The 20145-nt window shown below is 44.0% G+C and overlaps 1 protein-coding gene across 1 annotated transcript; it reads right to left on the bottom strand.

Moving 5' to 3' along the window:
- Nucleotides 1-490: 490 nt before the first annotated feature.
- Nucleotides 491-20072, bottom strand: LOC110439522 (NACHT, LRR and PYD domains-containing protein 3-like). The gene is made up of 12 exons (XM_073947369.1): nt 19992-20072; nt 19223-19273; nt 13313-13417; nt 12660-12744; nt 11873-12068; nt 10001-11777; nt 6187-6360; nt 5892-6065; nt 5608-5781; nt 3156-3329; nt 1951-1997; nt 491-1639 (listed from the first exon to the last, which is right to left on the bottom strand). The coding sequence occupies exons 2-12, from the start codon at nt 19264-19266 to the stop codon at nt 1113-1115; spliced, it is 3477 nt and encodes a 1158-aa protein (XP_073803470.1). The 5' UTR covers nt 19267-19273; nt 19992-20072; the 3' UTR covers nt 491-1112.
- Between the last annotated feature and the right edge of the window lie 73 nt (nt 20073-20145).

The following is a 20145-nucleotide window of genomic DNA, read 5'->3' as shown; positions in this document are numbered from 1 at the left end:
AGAACTTTAGCTGTAGACTGACTCCATGTACAGTGACACCATAACTGACCTGAACTAGAATACACACAGAGATGTGTGTGTGTGTGTGTGTGTGTGTAACTGTGGCTGAATGTGCAGATGTGTCCACAGACGTGCTGAATGCGTGTGTGTGTGTGTGTGTGTGTGTGTGTGTGGCTGAATGTGCAGATGTTTCCACAGACGTGCTGAATGTGTGTGTGTGTGTAACTGTGGCTGAGTGTGCAGATGTGTCTACAGACGCTGAATGTGTGTGTGTGTGTGTGTGTTGTGATTGAGAGAGCGTCTGGTCTGTGTTCAGAAGCTCCTCCTCAGTGTCTCTGTGTTGGTCTTGATGGAGCAGAAGTCTTTATTTCTCTGAGCGCAGCAGGAAAGCTTCAGCTAAATTGTGTGTTTTCCTACTTTAGTCAATCCAACACTGAAAACTCTTCATCTAGTCAAGAGTTACAGGCTTATTACTGGACACAGACATTACTGAGCTTGATTTATTCGCTTTATTAAGCATTATTAATGCACAGTTGTGCTGGTGAACATCAGTTAATGCACTGAGAGTCAACAAGAACTAACAGAGAACAACTTTACTGTCATCAACTAACATGAACAGATCAATAAATACTGGAATAAATGTGTTTTTATTGTTCAGTTCAAGTCAAATCATGAAGAAGAAGAAGATCTGAAGAGCAGAAACGAACGTCACACTTCATTTCTCCTTTATTCATTGAGCTGCTGGATTTCTCTACAGTTGATTCAAGATTTGAGACACACACAGACACACACACACACAAGACACACACAGACTCTCTCACACACACAAACACACGCGCACACGCATGGACGCACACACACACACACACACACACACAAACAGACTTTCTCTCTCACACATACATGCACATGGACACGCACACACACAAATACAGACTCTCACACACACAAACATAGACACTCTCACACTACACATGCACACATGTACACAGAGGAGTGAACACATGCACGCACACACACATGCACGCGCACACACACACACACACACACACACACACACACAGCTGCTGACTGCTCCTGCAGAGGATTCTGGGTAAATCTCTCGTCAGTCTTCAGCACAGTTTCACTGATGATCCATAATAACCAAACCCAAACCCAGCACAGAGCGGCTCAGTGAATGTGATCTGGACTGAGTGGATGAGGCTCATTGTGTCTCTATAGATGTTGTAGAAGATCAGAGTTCCTGCACTGTGATCCACAAACACTCCTATTCTCCTGCTGAGCGCCTCCACTGGGAGACGAGTGTGTGTGTTATTGTGCCAGAATATGAATCTGGAGGAATCACAGCGCAAACTCCAGGACTGAGCATTACGTCCAAACCCACACTCAACACCTCCCTTCCTCCTGATGCTCTTATATGACACTGATATAAACACATCTTTATCTCCACTCCAGTCAATCTCCCAGTAACAGCGTCCACACACACTCTCTCTGCACAACACCTGAGGATGAACATCAAATCTGTCTGGATGATCAGGATACGGCTGTTTCTCTCTCACACACTTCACCTCTCTGTTCTCCTCAGACAGAATGAGTCGAGTGTTTGCTGTGTTTGGATCCAGAGTGAGGAAACAGACATCTGAACACAAGAACACACACATTTATAACCACAGCTGTGTGTGTGTGTGTGTGTGTGTGCATGTGTTCACTGCTGTGTGTGTGTGTGTGTGTGTGTGAGTGCGTGTGTGTGTGTGTGTGAGTGCATGTGTTCACTGCTGTGTGTGTGTGAGCGTGAGAGAGAGAGGAAGTGTGTATGTGTGTGAGAGCGAGTGTGTGTGTCTGTGTGTGAGAGAGGGCCATGCTTGTGTGCGAGTGTGTGTATATGTCTAATTGTGTGTGAGCCTGTGCGTGTGAGAGAGAAAGGGTGTGTTTGTGTGTGTGTAGTCCTACATTTGTGTGGTCCTGCTGTAATCCTCGTCTCTCCTCCATGATCCAGACTGTAAACACACACAGATTCACATTCAGTCAGTACACAAACATCAGCTTGTAACACACACACACACACACACACACACACACACACACACACACACACACACACACACACACACACACAATAAGACATGTGGAGTGTGTGCTGAATGCTGGATTGTGATTGGCTGATCTCAGTGCATTAATAACTGCAGTAAAACAACATGAGTGTGTGTGGAGCTGTCAAATCAGCTTCTGAATGACACACAGAGCTTTTAGATCAGATGTGGAAACAGAAAACAGAATGGAAACACAGAAACAGACAGATATAAAGACTGAAGGATTCATTCAATGATCAATTGACAAAAGCGCAGCACAATAATAAAGCAGAATTCAGTGTTAAATAACTTGAAATATGATGGAGATCTTCATCTTCTGTCAAATGCCTCTTCATCATCTCCAAACATTGCTAAGTTGGAGAGCAGTGAATCCAGACCAATCTGCAGTCCTCCTCGCCCTTTGAAAGCTTGGTGGGTTTGTGTTCTGTTTATTGTTCATAATACTTCAGTTATAAAGGATTAGTTTAGGAGTTTTTTGTCATTTGCTTTATTTGAGTTTGTTCAACATGTGATTGTCACTGGACTACATCAGAACCAGCATCACTGTCTGCTGATCACTTTTATTGCCTGATATTTTGTGTTCATGTTAGTTTAGAAGCAGAAAAGAGCCAGATTACAAGATATGTGAGATATTTGCCAGAAACATCTTTGTTATGTCCACATTGTGAATGTAAATTGATATTGTTTATTTTCTTCCTGTTTATAGTTTTACTCCGCCCTTATTAAAGTGTGATAAAGGACATTCTGTGTCTGTGAAGTTCATGAGGGAGAGTTTAACTTGCTGTTAAAGTATACACAGGACGTATTTGGAGAACAGTACACACACATCTCTGAGCTGATACTGTACAGTTCTTCAGCAGAAATGTAGAGAACAAGTTTCACTGCTCAACTACAATGCTGAAACTGTACAGTGTTAATATGAGATATAATATCACGCTTAATGTGAGAACTGCCCCAGTGCACTGACATATTTAACAGCTTTGATTCATATCTGGACACTAGAAGAGCAGTGAAGTATCAAAGTATCTGTATTCACAATAAAAAAGGCAGTGCTGCTCCACATACTTGAGTTTGTCCAGTGTGTAGTTTGGATCCTCCAGTTGTTCAGAGAGCAGCTTGACTCCTGAATCTCCTGGATGATTGTAGCTCAGATCCAGCTCTCTCAGGTGTGAGGGGTTTGAAGTCAGAGCTGAAGACAGAAAACCACAGCCTTCCTCTGTCACCATACAGCCAGACAATCTACAAACACAGCAATAGTCCACATCACACAGTTGGACAATCACACATCTCTTTGTGTTGTGAAGATGCTGACTGCTGTTTCTGCTCATGTCAACAGCAGTGATGAACACACACATCCTGATCAGCTCTCCTTTTTGATCACATCAGCAAACACACACTCACACACACTCAACAAGGACTCGACATCATCTGTAGAAGTGTACAGAGCAAAGACATTGTTCATAATACACCACATCAAGCTGTAAAGTCTGCTGTGAGGAGGAAGAAGACACACTTGAGCTCAGAAGATCATCTTAAAGTCATGTATAAAACACAACAGGAAATGAGCTGATTTCATCATTTATATTGTGATTCTGTTGTGGACTAAAACAAAATGAGCTCAGACAAACACAAAGCCGCTCTCTTCATGTGTTCATCACCTGACCCACAGTCACGTTCACACTGATGGTCCATTAGGGGACTTTTATTCTGTCAGGAGAGAAACAGCTGATCAATATTCATGACTGCTGACTCTCCTTCACATTCAGCCTTTACCAGATATTGTTTTAGATGAGCGAGTAATCAGGATTATTTCACACACTTTATCATGAGACTTTTATTTGTTTTCAAGAAACTGAAACTGCACAAATATGAGAGCAGCTCAAACCTTCAGCAGGACACAAAACAGCTTGACTTTAGCGTTTAACTCTGCTGCTTTCACACCTCCAGATCCACTGTTCTGCTCTGAAACAGGATTAACACTGCTATAATGTTTATTTGTGTTCTCGCTGCGCTTCACTTTCACACAGAAATGTTGAATGTTGACATCCACAGACAGACACAACCTGTTAAAGTTTTCCAACAGTGAACTGAGACTGCAACTATTAGTGAAATCTATATTAAAGCTCTTCAAATATGATTTAGATTTACAGTAATTGTTTTTCATGTTTAAATCTGATTTATTCTTGTGTTTAAAGCGTTTGTCATTCCTCTACTTCAGTGTCTCAGACTCATTCAGAAATGATTATTAAATGCTGGATTAATGCACAAGAGAGTTTGGCGAACACGTTTTACACCATTTCAAATATATATTATATGTGCGGCTGTATAAGTCACATACAGCGCTCAGCATAATGGAGGATAGCCCATTCTGAAAACCAAGACTTTCCTCCATTTCTCAGTCAATATAGGCAGTGTATTCTGCTGCATTTAAACAGAACACATTTATTAAACTGATTTATTTATGAACATTATATTTTAGTCACCAAACATATTCAGAAATTAAAAGATAATACAATTAAATTCAGGCTAAATGCTGCAAAAAAAAAAAAACTACTAAATTTCAGCTAAATGTTTTATTGTTAATTTTTCCTCTTTTTACATTTTGTATTTAATATTTTTCTATAACACATAAATTTGTCTGTACTAGTTTTTGGACTGTTATCATGAGTTATTTTGTTAGATGAGCTCCAGATTTGGCTAATCTATTGTATATGCACAAATATAATACTGTAGAGCTTCCTATTAAAATATGAATGTAAAAGAGAGATTAGTGAGGGGTGTACTTATATATGCTGAGCACTGTATATTGTTCACCCAGAGTGTTTACATGGTCACACAGCAGTAACACAACAAGCATTGAGTTTGGGCTAGCTTCTGCAGATGGACATTGCTGTACACTGCCCTTGATGGGTGAGTGGGGGAGTGTCTGTTGTCTCTCAGGTGTGAATTATTCATGAGCATTGTCATTCACACATACAGCTGAGATCACCCAAAACACACTTAACAAAATGTAGATCATTGTAATGTTTTCTCTGAATGAGAGAACAGAATAATTTCACATAATTGTGCAGTAAATATTCTAGTCTACAAGACTGCTTACTCTAAACTCTTGTTCAGGCACATTCAGTCTGGTTTTTTTCCTCTAAAACCTACTAACTACACATAATATTTGTTTTCGAAAAAACACCAGCATGTACATCAATATTTCTCACATATCATTGTAGCTCAGTTTGTGCTGAACACAAATAAAACACATGTTGGCCAGTTCTGTGTAATAAGCAGCTGAATCAGCACAGATGTCAGGGCATGTCAAAACATCTCAGGGGTCCCAAAATCACCTCAGACCCCTGAGGGTTAACTACAGGTATAGTATGAGCAGTGTGAAACAGAATTACTGATAAACCAGAATTCCTGTTATCTGGGGTTTAGTATCACCCAGGGTTAACATGTTCAAGCATGAAGAGCTCTAATATGAAACTGTCTGACTGTAGTTATTGTAGAGTGGAGAATCATTTACCTCAGTGTGTCCAGTTTACAGTGTTGACTCTTCAGCCCATCAGAGAGCTTCTTCACTCCTGAATCCTGCAGGTCATTGTTACTCAGGTCCAGCTCTCTCAGCACACAGTTTGAGGATTGTAGAGCTGAAGACAAACTCTCACAGCACTGAACAGTGAGTTTACACATGACCAATCTGAGAAAGAAGAACACAGATTACTAAAAACCACACTGTTAATGTGATCTGTCAAAACAAAACAAAAAAATCAATCAATCAATCAAGCAAGCAGGTGTTTAAACTCAGACCTCAGTGTCTCCAGTTTACAGTGTTGACTCTTCAGTCCATCAGAGAGAAGCTTCACTCCTGCATCCGGCAGATGATTAATACTCAGGTCCAGCTCTCTCAGCACACAGTTTGAGGATTGTAGAGCTGAAGACAAACTCTCACAGGAATCGGCAGTGAGTTTACACGTCATCAATCTGAGAAAGAGCACACATTACTAAAAACAATGCGTTAATGTGATCTGTCTGATGTAACAAAACAAAACATCAATCAATCAATCAATCAATCAATCAATCAATCAGATACTTAAACTCAGACCTCAGTGTCTCCAGTTTACAGTGTTGACTCTTCAGTCCATCAGAGAGCTTCTTCACTCCTGAATCCTGCAGGTCATTGTTACTCAGGTCCAGCTCTCTCAGCACACAGTTTGAGGATTGTAGAGCTGAAGACAAACTCTCACAGCACTCAACAGTAAGATAACAGCACTTTAGCCTTTGTAGAGGACAAACACGATATGTATGTGTTAATCTGATGTGTTTAATAGTCTGAAGCACGTCTGGCTGAAGTGACTGGTTTAACTTCACTAGTTAAGCCTAGTTCACACTACAGGATTTTAAACATCAGCAGATCGCTGTGCTGTTCACACTACATGACTTGACTTTGTGTCTTTTAATCTCTGTGGTGTTCACACTACGCAACACTCAGTGAACGATCCACAAGAGGGGGGTCACACACTACATGATCTGACAACAACTCATTCCCCATCAGCTCATTCAAGCTACCAAACCACAGCCAATGAAAATTTGAGGGAGGAGTCATCAGAAAAAGCTGAACACTATTGGCTGCTTGTGTGCTCATGACATCACTGACAGCGTTTCAAGCTTTGGAGAAAGCATTTAAAAACATTGTCAAATCAGCTGATTTATCAGCGGATTAATCACTCATCTGCAAGGTTCCAGTGGATAGATACACAGAGAGTTTTTAATTTTTGTAATTTTATAACTCTTTGAAATAAAACTAACATATTTATAACACCCTGCCGTTTTCTAACTATCAGTGTATTTCTTTCTAACATTGTTTTTTTATTACAAAACAGTAAAGAACTGAGCATTTCTGCCTTAAATTACCATATTGGTTAAAATGACTGCATGCATGTCTGATAATTTTCACTGACTTTACATGTGCATTTTTTAGCCTAGCAACTTCCTGCTAACATAAACAAAACTTTCTGATGGCAAAACATCAATTTACTTTAGATATCTTTCAAAACAGCATATTCTGTGCTGTGAAGTAGCTCCTGTTTGAAAGTGAAAATGAAAGCCAACACCTTTAAGTGTTTTAGTATCTTAAGTACATATTTATAGGCTGTATTACCAAAAAAAGATGATATTTTTAGGGTAATGGTGTCATTAAATATGATGCCAGACATTCAAAGCTTAATTTTAATATCTCAATAATAGCTTTGAATGTAAATATGTTGTGACAATATGGCGTTTTATATAAGAACGGTCAGAATGAGCAGTATGGTAATTCTAATAGTTACAGAATTCTAGTTCCACTGTTAATATAGCCTACTCTCGTGTCTGTGTTAACCCAGAATGAAGAGAGTGCGTTGATTCCCATTCTGACCAATCACAGATGTTTCTGCTGAGCTCCTGAACACACAGGCACGCGGCTCATGCTGATCTACTCTCTCATTGGCTGCAGCTCGTCACTACATCTGACCACATGTGGGGTTGAGTCGGCGACTGCTCTGGAATATTTAGCATGCTGAATGTTGGATTTCCGTCTGCGAGGTGTCGGCGATGCGTCAGCGAGGCTCGTTGATGCGTTTTTCAGTAGTTCACACAAAGAGCGGCGAGCGCCGAGCACCCGCAGATTTCTTCCCGATCACAGCCCGATCTGTCGGCGAGCTCGTTAACTTCCAAATCGGGCTCAAATCAGGCTTAAAATCCTCTAGCGTGAACTAGGTATTAGTGAGCATATCTGCTGATTTTAGCTTTAAATCGTAATAATGTCCATAAAACACAATTAAATAGCTTGCTTCAGATGTTCTAATAGCCCAACTCTTTAATAATGTAACGAGGAGACTGACACGGAGGGATCCATTTTGCAGTATTTAATAGACACTGTTCAATCACAAACATACAATACGCACTAAAGTGCAAACTCACATCAACAGCCTTCAATATAGATCATGGGGCTGGCGGCTGACAGACAGAGTGATTTACCAGGCATAGATCAGAGGCAGGCGGCGTGGTTCAGAATCTGTATAACAAGCGTGTGTCGTGGGCAGGCGGCGTGGTTCAGAGTCCGTATAACATGCGTGGGTCAAAGGCAGGCAGAAGGCAACTCAGAGTCAGAAACAGTCCGGGGTAAAGCACAGAAGATCAGGCAGGGAATAACGCTCAGAAATGTTGGCCGTGGCTGAACAAGACTTCGCAATGAACTGGTGTTTGAGTGTGGCTTATAAAGGGAGCGTGGGTCGTTAACTGGATTCAGTTCAGGTGTGTGCACAATCAGTCTAGGTGGATGATGTAATGCTTAGAAGTCCGGGGATGGCGGCCTCTGCTGGCCAGCGAGGGGAATGACTGGGACTGAGTCAGTGACAATTAAACTCCTAACACAGCAAAAGAAGATTTATTTTATTTATTGTTATTACTATTGTTTTAATTATGGTTTTATTTATTATTATTTAACACACAAACCAATGACAATAATCAAATTCAAAAATTGAAAATTGAAATTTAATTCAGGTTTAAACTCCGAGTTGGTTGAACCTCCTCTCTGAAACAGACCCCAGCTCTAAAACCTGACTGAAATTTATCAAAAACATTATTATTAAACATGAAATCTTTCAGCTGTACAGACACAATCCTCTCTAAAACCTTTAGATAAAAGGCCAGATTTACAGGATCTGCTCTGGTTTACTGTCTAGTAGTCCCTGCCTGTCAGTTTCCTCCTCACAATCTGTCCTGTACCTGTCATGGTTTCATTAACCTGCCTCTCCCCATCACCCTTGTCCACTGTAACACCTCCAGCTGCTGAACTCACTCTTGTTTTGTGTTTTCCTCTTAGGATCATCTGGAATCTGCTCCTAGAAGGGAGCTGTGTCACGGTCGTGGTAGTCACGTCCTTGTACTGTTGTGTTGTCCTTGTGTTCTCTGTGTTCACCCCAGTTTTCCCCATGTTACCACTGTTAGTTTCCCAGTTACTCTTCACCCCCTTGTTAACTCACTAGTCTCTGTGATTAAGCTCCTCTGTTTCAGTCATTATGTGTTGAACATAGTTTGCTGTATGTGTGTGTGTTTCTCTTGCTTGTGTTTTCTGGTATTCAGCTCTGGCGTTTTCTTTGTGTATGGATTCTATTTAACATTAGAACTGAACCTAGATCCAGCTCTTGCATTTGTTTTGCCTGTCTGCACGATTAGAAGATATAATAAAAAAGAGGGTGGCACAATGGTTCAGTGATTAGCACTTTTGCCAAACAACAAGAAGGTCGCTGCTTTGAGTCCCAGCTCCTGTTTCCCCCACAGTGTGAAGACATTTGGTATAGGTGAACTGAGTTAACAAAACTGACCATAGTGTACGAGTGTGTGTCTGTGTCATTGTTACCTTATAATTATCAGCATAGATACGAGTCAAAATATCCTCCCGGTGGGACAGATGCCCGAGCCAACTTAGCTGACTTCTGCTCTTCTGCTCTTCAGTGTCAGCAGTGAAAAGTAAACCACACTGAACTGAACTAAAACACAAAACTGAACTGACACTGTTTACATTTACTATGGTCTTCTATGTGAAGCTGCTTTAACGCAATCTACATTATTAAAGTGCTATAGAAATAAAGATGAATTGAATTGTCGATGTGGAGGAGCAGTGGCTCTACTCTGAGCTCCTCCCATATGGCAGAGCTCCAGACCCTGTCTATAAGGGTGCACCCTGCAACCCGGCGAAGCAAACCCATTTTGGCTGTTTGTATCCAAAATCTTGTCCTTTCGGTCATTAAATAATACAGTATATTATGTTAATGGTCATGACCTAAAGCTCATGACCATTAACATAATATACTGTATTATTTAAATTCAGGAAATGTCTACTACTTAGATGAAAAAAAAGAAGGACTTTGACTTACAGAGCTCTTTTGGAGGTTTTGATGACTGCTGATAGTCTGATGAGACACTCGTCTGATCTCTGGAACTTCTGAAGCTCAAACTCCTCCAGCTCCTCCTCTGAGGTCAACAACACAAAGACCAGAGCAGACCACTGGGCAGGTGAAAGGTCAGCAGATGACAGACTTCCTGTACTGAGGTGAGACTGAATCTCTTTCAGCAGAGTTTGGTCGTTCAGTTCATTCAGACAGTAGAACAGATTGATGGATCTCTCTGGAGACAGATTCCCTTCAAGTTTCTGCTTGATGTAGGCAATTATTTCCTCTTTGCTCTGGTCTCTGTCATCCTGCTGTGTCAACAGGCCTCGTAAGAGTTGTCGATTAGACTGGAGTGACAGACCGAGAAGGAAGCGAAGGTAAAGATCCAGATGTCCATTCTCACTTTCCAGAGCCTTGTCCACTGCAGCCTTCAAGAAATTGGTCATGCCTTTATTTCTGCTTATCTGTAAAAACAATCCATGCTTCTTCTTGTTGTCTAGAGTCAGATGTTGATAAAGGGCTGCAATGAACTCCTGAATGCTCAAGTGAAGAAAGCAGTACATGGTACCAAGAATGATTCCCGTCTCCTCCTTAAAGATCTGGGTACACATGCCTGAGTACACTGATGCCTTATAGACGTCAATGCCACAGTCTTTCAGATCGCTCTCATAGAAGATCACATTGTTTCTGTCCAGCTGCTGGAAGGCCAGTTTTCCCAGTGAAAGGATGAGCTTTGGATCCCAGGAGACATCTGCTGTGTTTTCTCCATCATACTTTCTTCTGCTCTGCTGGATCTGAAAGCGGAGAAAGTGTGTGTACATCTGTGTCAGAGTCTTGGGAGATTCCTGCAGTGTTTCAGCATGAGCCCTGTGTTTCAGTCTCAGTATGTTCTGGAGAACAGTGGCTGAAATCCAGCAGAAGACTGGGATGTGGCACATAATAAAGAGACTCTTTGACTGTTTAATGTGATCAATGATTTCTCTGGCCTGATTCTGATCTGTGAGTCTCTTTTTGAAGTACTCCTCTTTTTGGGCATCATTGAATCCTCGTATCTCTGTCAGCCGGTCGATACAGTCAGCAGGAATCTTACTGGCAGCTGCTGGTCTGCTGGTGATCCAGATGAGAGCAGAAGGAAGCAGATTTCCCTTGATGAGGTTCGTCAGGAGAACATCCAGAGAGACTGCTGAAGATACATCACGACACGTCTCATTACCAGCAAAGTTCAGAGGAAGACGACATTCATCCAATCCATCAAGGATGAACAGGACTTTGAATCGTGTGCTTCTTGTAAGGTTCAGTCCTTTAGTCTCTGGGAAAAACTGAGTTATGAGGTCTTTTAAACTTTGTCTTTCTTTCTCCTTTAAGTTCATCTCTCTGAATGGAAGAGGAAATATGAAGCTGATGTCTTGATTTTCTTTCCCTTCAGCCCAATCCAGAACAAACTTTTGCACAGAGACTGATTTCCCGATGCCAGCAACTCCTTTTGTCAGGACAGTTCTGATCCGCTCGTCTTGTTCAGCTGCTTCAAACAAATGTTTGCATTCAACCTGTATCTCTAGTGACTGATGAAGTCTGGAAGCAGCTTCAATCTGTCTGATCTCATGTTCAGTGTTGACCTGTTCACTCGCACCCTGAGTGATATAGAGATCTGTGTAGATGTTATTCAGAAGTGTGGAGTCTCCTTGCTGAGCAATTCCTTCAAACACACTTTGATATTTCTTCTTCAGGCTACATTTAAGCTGATTAATGTAGAGCAGCTCGCCTAAACACAGGAGCAAAGAAACAGAGAGATTTAGTCTTGACTTTTCCAGCTATATTAGTAAGTGTCAGTCTGACTGATGGCCATGAGTCTCTTACCCTGGAGAGTATCAGCAGCTTGATCTTGCGTCATCTCTCTCAGGAAGAAGAGTGTGAGATCAAGAGCTGCTTCTGTGATAATGCTTCTGTTCTCATTAAACTCCTTCACAAACTCTTGTCTGTTTTCTTCTTGTAAGATTTTCTTAAAGTTTTCCAGTTGATTCTTCAGAAATCTGATCATTTTACTCTCAAGATTCTATGAGTGAAGAAAAGAGAAGATCAATATTTAACCAAAACACTCATTGGCATACAGCTGTTCATGCACAAACAACTGAACAATTGAAAATACATTATTCAACATTATACTACAGGACTGTGCTTTACAGGGTGTGCAGTTTTTTTCAGATGAAGTAAATTCAGACAGGCATTGAGCACATTTATGAATGCTGAATGATGTTCATTATTTGACAGCTACAGAATGACGAATGAAGTCTGTCTAATCTTTGTATTGATGACTAGTCTAGATTTGGACTACTGTTAGATTTTCACCAAAAGCACAAGCTCAGCCTTTAGTCAAGCCATAATCATTTGTACATCTATTAAACCAAAATGACTTGGTGGGATATGCAGAATAATTGACTAATCTGTTCATTTATTAGAAAATAATGCACACAGAGGTGTAACGGAGACTCCACGAGTATCACAGTCGTGCATTATTTTATAAGAATTCAATGAACTGAAGTCAATTATTCCTTAATAAATGAATTGCTCGACATTTGAATTAAGCAGTATATTTTTAAATAACTATTTTTATTTTATTTGTTTATAGTAAATGAGTTTTTCCCACCTGAAAGATTGACTGGAGATTGTCTGTGAAGCTCTTGTGTCTCCTGTGAGTCTCGTCTCCTGAATCTGCTGACTCATATTCAACACTGTTAACAGATAAAACTACTGTAATTACACATTTACAGGCAAACAGAGATATATCTGACAAACACTGAAAATAATACATGTAGTGCTCATAATGAGACAGTGGAGAGATTTGTTTTTGAGTTTTCAGTTATATTTAGCTGAGAAATTACAGTCAATTGTCTCTGTCATTACAAAGCCCTGTCAACCACAAAGTCATTATTAGAAAGTAGCTTTGAAAGTTTGATTTACAGTTCATTATTATACACACTTTTAGCTACAAAACAACACAGCTACATTTACCTTCAAAAGCTTCACCTTTATTTAGATGTATTTACACAACAGTTCAGTTATAAACTTCTTCAAACAATCTTTCATGCTCCACAAATGAAATAATTGACAGAAATCTGATATTAATATTGACTGAAAGATCCTCTGAATAAGACGCCAGGTGTCTGTAAATGTCTTCATGAATCACTAAAGTCATTTGATTAATTTAAACAACTGATTTATTCAGAAATGACTCTCTCTACTGAATTGATGGTTTACACAAAACACTCCATGTGAGCAATAATGTAAAACACACAATACCTTTGTGCAGATGATGGTGTTTCCCCACTGAACTCTGGTGGACGATCTTTAGACCGGTCACTCTTCAGAGACACAGAGCTGGACACACATGATCCTGATCTCACACTGAACACACAAACACACCAGAGCAATAAACTGCAGGACAAACTTCAGTCTCCTTTACAAGAGTTTATCAGACAAATATGAGTTTGTTCAGTTTAATTAAGGGTAGACTAATTATTGGCTTAAATATAAAAACAAAACATTAACATAATCTCTAGGTAGAAAAGAGAATAAATAAATAAAATTCCCTTCACTGAGCTACACACTAAGTTTAACATGTATATCTGTATTAATCTGTGTGTGTTGTTCAAATGTAGCACCCTTTTGTTAAGTTTGTGGCTGTTTTTACCCCAATGACTTCCTATAATGAAGCAATATCAGCATCTGATCATGCAATCTTGATTGGTGCTGTTTGGAAAGATTTTTTCCTGTTGATCATCAGTTGTCAGCATTAACCCTTTAGATCAGCCTTAGCTGAACAGTTTCTGCATTGTATATGTAGTTCCCCTTCGGGGGGAACTCCAGCACTATAAGTGGATTTGATTGTAAAATCCACGCATTGGGAGGTTCGGTTCAGAAGCTACTCGTCTGAAAGAGTATTGAACGGGCCAATTAAGAATGAATTGGCAGCGCAAGCCTGCGCAGGTGAGCGGCATAAGCAATCAACTGAGTATATAAGCTCACCTGGCGCCAGCAGACGCTATCCTTTTCGCTTCAGAGACTTTCTGATCGAGTCGATGAGGGTTCCTCCTGCTGTGACCAGCGATTCTGAGCGAACGAGAGCATTCTCCCGGTCCAGAGTGTGTACACGTAGCGGCAGACGGTCGAGCTGGGTTTCTCCCTTGCCTGGCGTTCTTTGGGTCCGGTCCTCCAGAGCGGTGCGTATAAAGTTGCAAACTTCACAGAAAGAGCAACACAGTCGTGCAGCACGTCCTTTTCAGGACGGCGCTCCAACTGTGCGTTTCTGGATGCGGTGGTTTCCTGTCCTCGGATGATGGGCACGGGCACTGTGTTGCATGCCTGGGGGGTCCAGCATGTTAATGCGCTGCTCGCGGGCAGTTCATGTCGTCATTGCGATGCCATGACTGTTGCGCAGTAAAGATCGCGGCTAGCCTTTGCAAAAGGGCGAACCACCCCAGATGTCCCCTGCTCTGCAGCGGGCACTCGGGCAGATCTGAGGGTTTCGGCGAGAGATAATCCGTCGCCCGCGGACCTCCCGCTCCTCTAAGCGCTCCATCCAAGCTTCGGGCGGGGGAAGCGATCCGTCTAACAGATGGTAGCCCTTACGCCCGATGACACCAGAGACCAGACGTCCACCGCGGCATCGGAGGGTGGGCTTTCATTGTCCGATGATGATCCAGACCCGCTCGCCCCCTTCGGGCTGGTGAGCGCTGTCACTACGGATCCTAAACGGACATGTTAGCCGTGCTTTCCCGGGCTGCTTCGGCCGTGGGTTGGAGATGGTTTATCCCCCAGCTCCGCGGCCGGACCGACTAGAGGGGCGTTCCCTTCTTCCCGGAGGTGCACAGTAGGCTCACGCGGTCTTGTAAAGCACTTTTTTCTGCTCGTGCTGCGTGTCCCTCCACCCTAACCACTCTTGACGGTGGAACAGCCAGGGGGTATGTGGCGATTCCTCAGGTTAAGTGTGCGATGGCGGTAAATCCGCGCGGCGCCTCTTCTTGGCGGGGTCCGCCTCGTCTCCCATCCAAAGCCTGTAAGTTATCTACCTCCCTCGGAGCTAGAGCTTACATAGCTGCGGGCCAGGCTGCTTCCGCCTTGCATGCGATAGCCACCTACCAGCGCTACCTAGCGCAGGCGCTGGCCGAGCTGCACGAGGGTGGGTCCAACCCAGGCTTACGAGCTTCGCACCGCCGCCGACTTAGCTCTTCAAATATCTCACCTCCAGCTTTTCCGTGGGACCCGCGAGCTTCCCGGATCAGCACACCCACTCCGCGCTGCCCCACTGCTGGTACGTCAGCGTTCGTCCTCTGGGTTGGTCTGCAGCATTAGACCTGATGGACGCGTATTTCCATGTCTCCACTCTTCCTCGCCACCGTCAGTTTCTGCGGTTTGCGTTTGAAGGTCGAGCTCGGCAATACAAGGCCCTCCCCTTCGGGCTCTCTCTGTCTCCGCGGGTCCTCACCAAGCCCGCGGAGGGTGCCTCAGCGCCCCTTCGGCTCGCGGGCATCTGCATACTTTTCTTTACGACTGGCTGATTTTTGCCCTCTCTCGGAGCAATTGATTATGCACAGAGACAAAGTGCTCTGGCACTTCCACCTGTGGGGGTTTCAGGTCAACCGAGAAAAGAGCAAACTCGCCCCCGTGCAGAGGATCTCTTCTCTCAGGCTGGAGTTGGACTCGGTCACCATGGCAGCGCGCCTCTCCGGAGAGCGCGCTCAGCTGATGCTGTACTGTCTGAGAGAGCTCGACAGTAAAATAGTGGTCCCACTGAAACTATTTCAGAGGCTCCTGGGGCATATGGCATCCGCAGCCGCTTCATGCCGCTCGGATTATTCTATATGAGACCACTTCAGCACTGGCTGATCACGATCGAGTCCCCAGACGCGCATGGCACACGCGCGCACACCGAGTCTCTGTTACTGCGCTGTGTCGCCCTCAGCCCTTGGAGCGACCCTTCGTTCCTACAGGCCTGGGTGTCTCTAGAACAGGCGTCCAGTCTTGTTGTCGTTTCAGCAGACGCTTCCAACACGGGCTGGGGGGCTGTGCGTTGCGGGCATGCGGCTGCGGACCTGTGGAAAGGTACCCAGTTGCATTGGCATATCGCCTGGAGCTGTTGGCAGTGTTCCTCGCTCTCCACCGTTTTTTTTTTTTTTTCCGGTGCTGGAGCGGCAACACGTGCTGGTCAGGACGGACAGTACAGCGGCGGTGGCGTATATCAGCCGTATAGGGGGTATGCGCTCTCGCCGCATGTCTCAGCTCGCCCGCCGTCTGCTCCTCTGGAGTCATCCGCGGCTGAAGTCGCTGCACGCCATTCATATTCAGGCAAGCTCAACCGTGCAGCCGATGCGCTCTCACGGCAGCCTTGCGTCCTGGAGAATGGAGACTCCACCCCGAGTCTGTTCAGCTGATATGGGCGCGATTCGGGGAAGCCCAGATCGATCTGTTGCTTCCCCCGAGATCGCTCATTGCCAGTTGTTCTTTCCCTGACCGAGTGCTCTCGGCACGGATGCACTGGCTTACAGCTGGCCTCGGGGCACGCGCAAGTACGCGTTTCCCCCAGTGAGCCTGCTCGCGCAGTTACTGTGCAAGGTCAGGGAGGACGAGGAACAGGTTGCTGGTTGCGCCCCTCTGGCTCAACCGGACCTGGATGTCAGAGCTCTCCCTCGCGATAGCCCTCCCCTGGCAGTCCCTTGGAGAGAGCACCTACTCTCTCAGGGACAGGGCACCACCTGGCACCCTCGCCGATCTTTGGGATTTTTAGACGCGAGGAAGACTTAGGTAACCTCCGATTGCGGTGGCTAATACCGTCACTCGGGCTAGAGCCCCCTCCCCGAGCGTGCCTATGCCCTGACGTGGAGTCTATTCACTGAATGGTGTGTCTCTCGCTGAGAAGACCCCCGTAATTTGCCAGATCAGCGTTGTGCTTTCTTTATGCCGAGAGAAGTTGGAGAGCAGGCTGTCGCCCTCCACACTCAAGGTTACGTGGCTGCCATCTCCGCTCTCATAACGCGGTGGCTGGCAGCACCGTGGGAACGCATAACCTCATCATCCGGTTCCTCAGGGGCGTTAAGCGAATTAATCCACCCCGCCCCCTCTTATGCCCTCTTAGGATCTCGCCCTCGCTACACAAGCCGCGTCAGATCCCTTCGATCCTCGACTCAGTATCTTTCTGTCCCTGAAGACAGCTCTGCTGGTCGCGTTGATATCGATTAGAGGGTCGGGGACCCGGAGGCATTTTTCAGTCAGTGACTCGTGCCTGTAATTGGGCTGGCTTCTCTCACGTCCTGAGACCCCGCCCGCGATATGTGCCCAAGGTTCCTACCACTCTGTTTTAATACGAGGTAGTGAGCCTGCAAGCGCTGCCCTCGGAGGAGGCAGACCCAGCCCTTCTTTATTGTCCAGTTCGCGTTTTGCGTATTATCCGGACCGCACTCAGAGTTTAGATCATCTGAGCAGCTCTTCGTCTGTTATAGCGGTCGGCAGCAGGGAAGTGCCGTACCGAAATAAGTTCCCACTAGATTGTGGATGCCTTTCTTTCACTATCAGAGCCGAGATGAGCCGCGTCCCCCGAGAGCGCGTGCGCACTCCACTCGGAGCTTCGCATCCTCTCGAGCGTGCGCACGCGGCGCCCCTCTAACAGACATCTGTAGAGCTGCGGGCTGGGTGACACCCAACACATTTGCAAGGCGAGTGGAGCCGGTTTCCTCAAGGGTATTAGGTAACCCTTGGTGATTGAGGAAACAATTTGGTAGGGTGTTGAAACACGCTTGCTGCGCCATTTTCCCTAACACGGAGATACGTGCGCCTTTTTATCTGTCAGTAAAGTTCCCCATTAGGTGAGCCCTGCAGATTCCTCCGTGGCCCCCAGCACTGACTCAGCGGAGGAGTCACTTGCTGGCCCACTACGTTGTAGGTCTGCCCGCTGGTCAGCCTGCGTTTTGGGTAAAGGTGCCTGCTATGCGTGATCCCCACTAGGCGATCCCATATGCTTATTCCGCCACGGTTAAGTCCCCCCCCCCCCCCTGGGCGGACCCGTGTCTTCCCTCCCTGCTAACCACTTTTTTGCTATGCGTACTCCCCCTTTTTAGGGTTAGTCTATATGTAAATTCTGCCATCTATCCCCCCTTGGGTAACGGATGGCCTCCGAAGCGTCCTCCCTATCGGGATTGCACGCTTCCCAACGTACTGTCGTGTATTTCTAGAATTATCTAGACGCTAGCGACTCCCAAAAAAAGATACCTATTCCGTAAAACTTCTTTTGAAGTAGGATAAGTTAGGGCCAAGGGCACGTTGGAGGACCACGCCTCTCGTGATCTGGGTGCGTCACGCTTGCCTGACCGCTCTCTCATGGTGAGTGTTGGTAAGGTGCAGTCATTATGGCGCTTTCAATGGGCTCCCAATGCGTGGATTTTACAATCAAATCCACTTATAGTGCTGGAGTTCCCCCCGAAGGGGAACGTTCGAGGTTACTAAAGTAACCCTTCGTTCCCCGAGGAGGGGAACGGAAGCACTATACTCCGTCGCCATAATGACTGTCCCTTAGCTGTTAAAAGTCTCTTCAGCTTAAAAAGGATAGCGTCTGCTGGCGCCAGGTGAGCTTATATACTCAGTTGATTGCTTATGCCGCTCACCTGCGCAGGCTTGCGCTGCCAATTCATTCTTAATTGGCCCGTTCAATACTCTTTCAGACGAGTAGCTTCTAAACCGAACCTCCCAATGCGTGGATTTTACAATCAAATCCACTTATAGTGCTTCCGTTCCCCTCCTCGGGGAACGAAGGGTTACTTTAGTAACCTCGAACGTTCAGTGGAGTGAAAGAGCAGATTATAGTGAGTGTGCAGAAATACACTTACTGTGTTTACTGTGTTCTGACAGCTGAGGGGCTTATTTTAATATTCTCAGACATATCAAGACAAGAGTGCAAAGGTCTCTCTCCATATAAATCCATATAAACTAATTTCCGCACTACAACTGATGACCAACAGTCAAATGACAAATTGTACCTCTACACAACAGGCTTTAAACCAGTAGTTCTCCAACATTTATCACCAAGAACCAGCTAAGAAGAAAATTGTACCCCCATTTGACCAATTGATCAAGCAATAGCAACACAAATAAGTGCATTGTTGTTGGTCTTTGTTGTTCAGAGTAAGTGTTGAAATAATGGTGTAAAAACAGAGTCAATACCTGTGTTTCTCTGAGAGAGAGTCCTTTACTCGCTCCTCTGCCATACTGCAGCTAAAACACCAATGCAGACATTAGCAGAGCTTTCAGGAAACAATCATACACACACACACACACAAACACACACACATATATATATATATATATATATATATATATATATATATATATATATATATATATATATATATATATATATATATATATATATTTATATAGTCCTTAACATGAATGCAGTTGGTTTAACCCTGATCTGACATCTCCGCTGTTTCACATTTGATTTAAGGTAAATGCATGTCATATAGAGTTTATCAAGAGAAGTTCAGGTTCAGCCAATTGTTGATTTAGTGAGTAATAAAATGTCTCTCTACTAAAGAGGCTATTTGGTTAATGAGTTACTCTGACGGTCAAAGGTTAAATGCAGTGTTGTTTAAGGATCGTCAGCTTGTTGTTTTTCAGCAGCTTTTCTTCCTGTTCAACTGAAGGTCTGCTTTAACTTTACTTTTGATTTGGTGATTCTGAATGTTTAGAGTTATATTTAATGCTGAATTATTGGACACTATTGAGTCAGTCTGATATAGAAGAGCACAAACACTTTAAAGGGATTAAAAATAAAGCTTTTAGACACAGTGTTTAAATGAGCGTGTTTGACTCAGTGTTTAATCTGTGTTTGAGGATTTGATCTTCAGGATCAGACATTTAAATCACACTCACACATATAAACCGTTCATCATCTCCACAAATCAGCGTAATGTAGAAGTGTTAAACTCACATGCAGAAGTACAGACGCTCTTGTGCAGCAGGAACACAATCTGAGCTCTTTCACTCTTTCACTTCACTAAAACACACCTGTGTGATCTACAGGTATATCCTGAAATATTATTGGCTACACAGAGTGACACTGACATGAATATTCATGAGACTCT

This window comes from Danio rerio, chromosome 4 (genome assembly GCF_049306965.1).
Source record: "Danio rerio strain Tuebingen ecotype United States chromosome 4, GRCz12tu, whole genome shotgun sequence".
Taxonomy (NCBI): domain Eukaryota; kingdom Metazoa; phylum Chordata; class Actinopteri; order Cypriniformes; family Danionidae; genus Danio; species Danio rerio.
The sequence above is the reverse complement of the archived record's forward strand: the minus strand, read 5'-3'. Positions and strand labels throughout refer to the sequence as shown.

Excerpts from the sequence above, each read along its gene's own strand:
- LOC110439522 (XM_073947369.1), bottom strand. The coding sequence starts at position 19,266 with ATGGCAGAGGAGCGAGTAAAGGACTCTCTCTCAGAGAAACACAG. Across the intron at positions 12,069-12,659 it reads ATCTCCAGTCAATCTTTCAG|AATCTTGAGAGTAAAATGAT; the intron begins GTGGGAAAAACT and ends CTTCACTCATAG. Across the intron at positions 1,998-3,155 it reads TACACACTGGACAAACTCAA|TCTGGATCATGGAGGAGAGA; the intron begins GTATGTGGAGCA and ends GTGTGTTTACAG.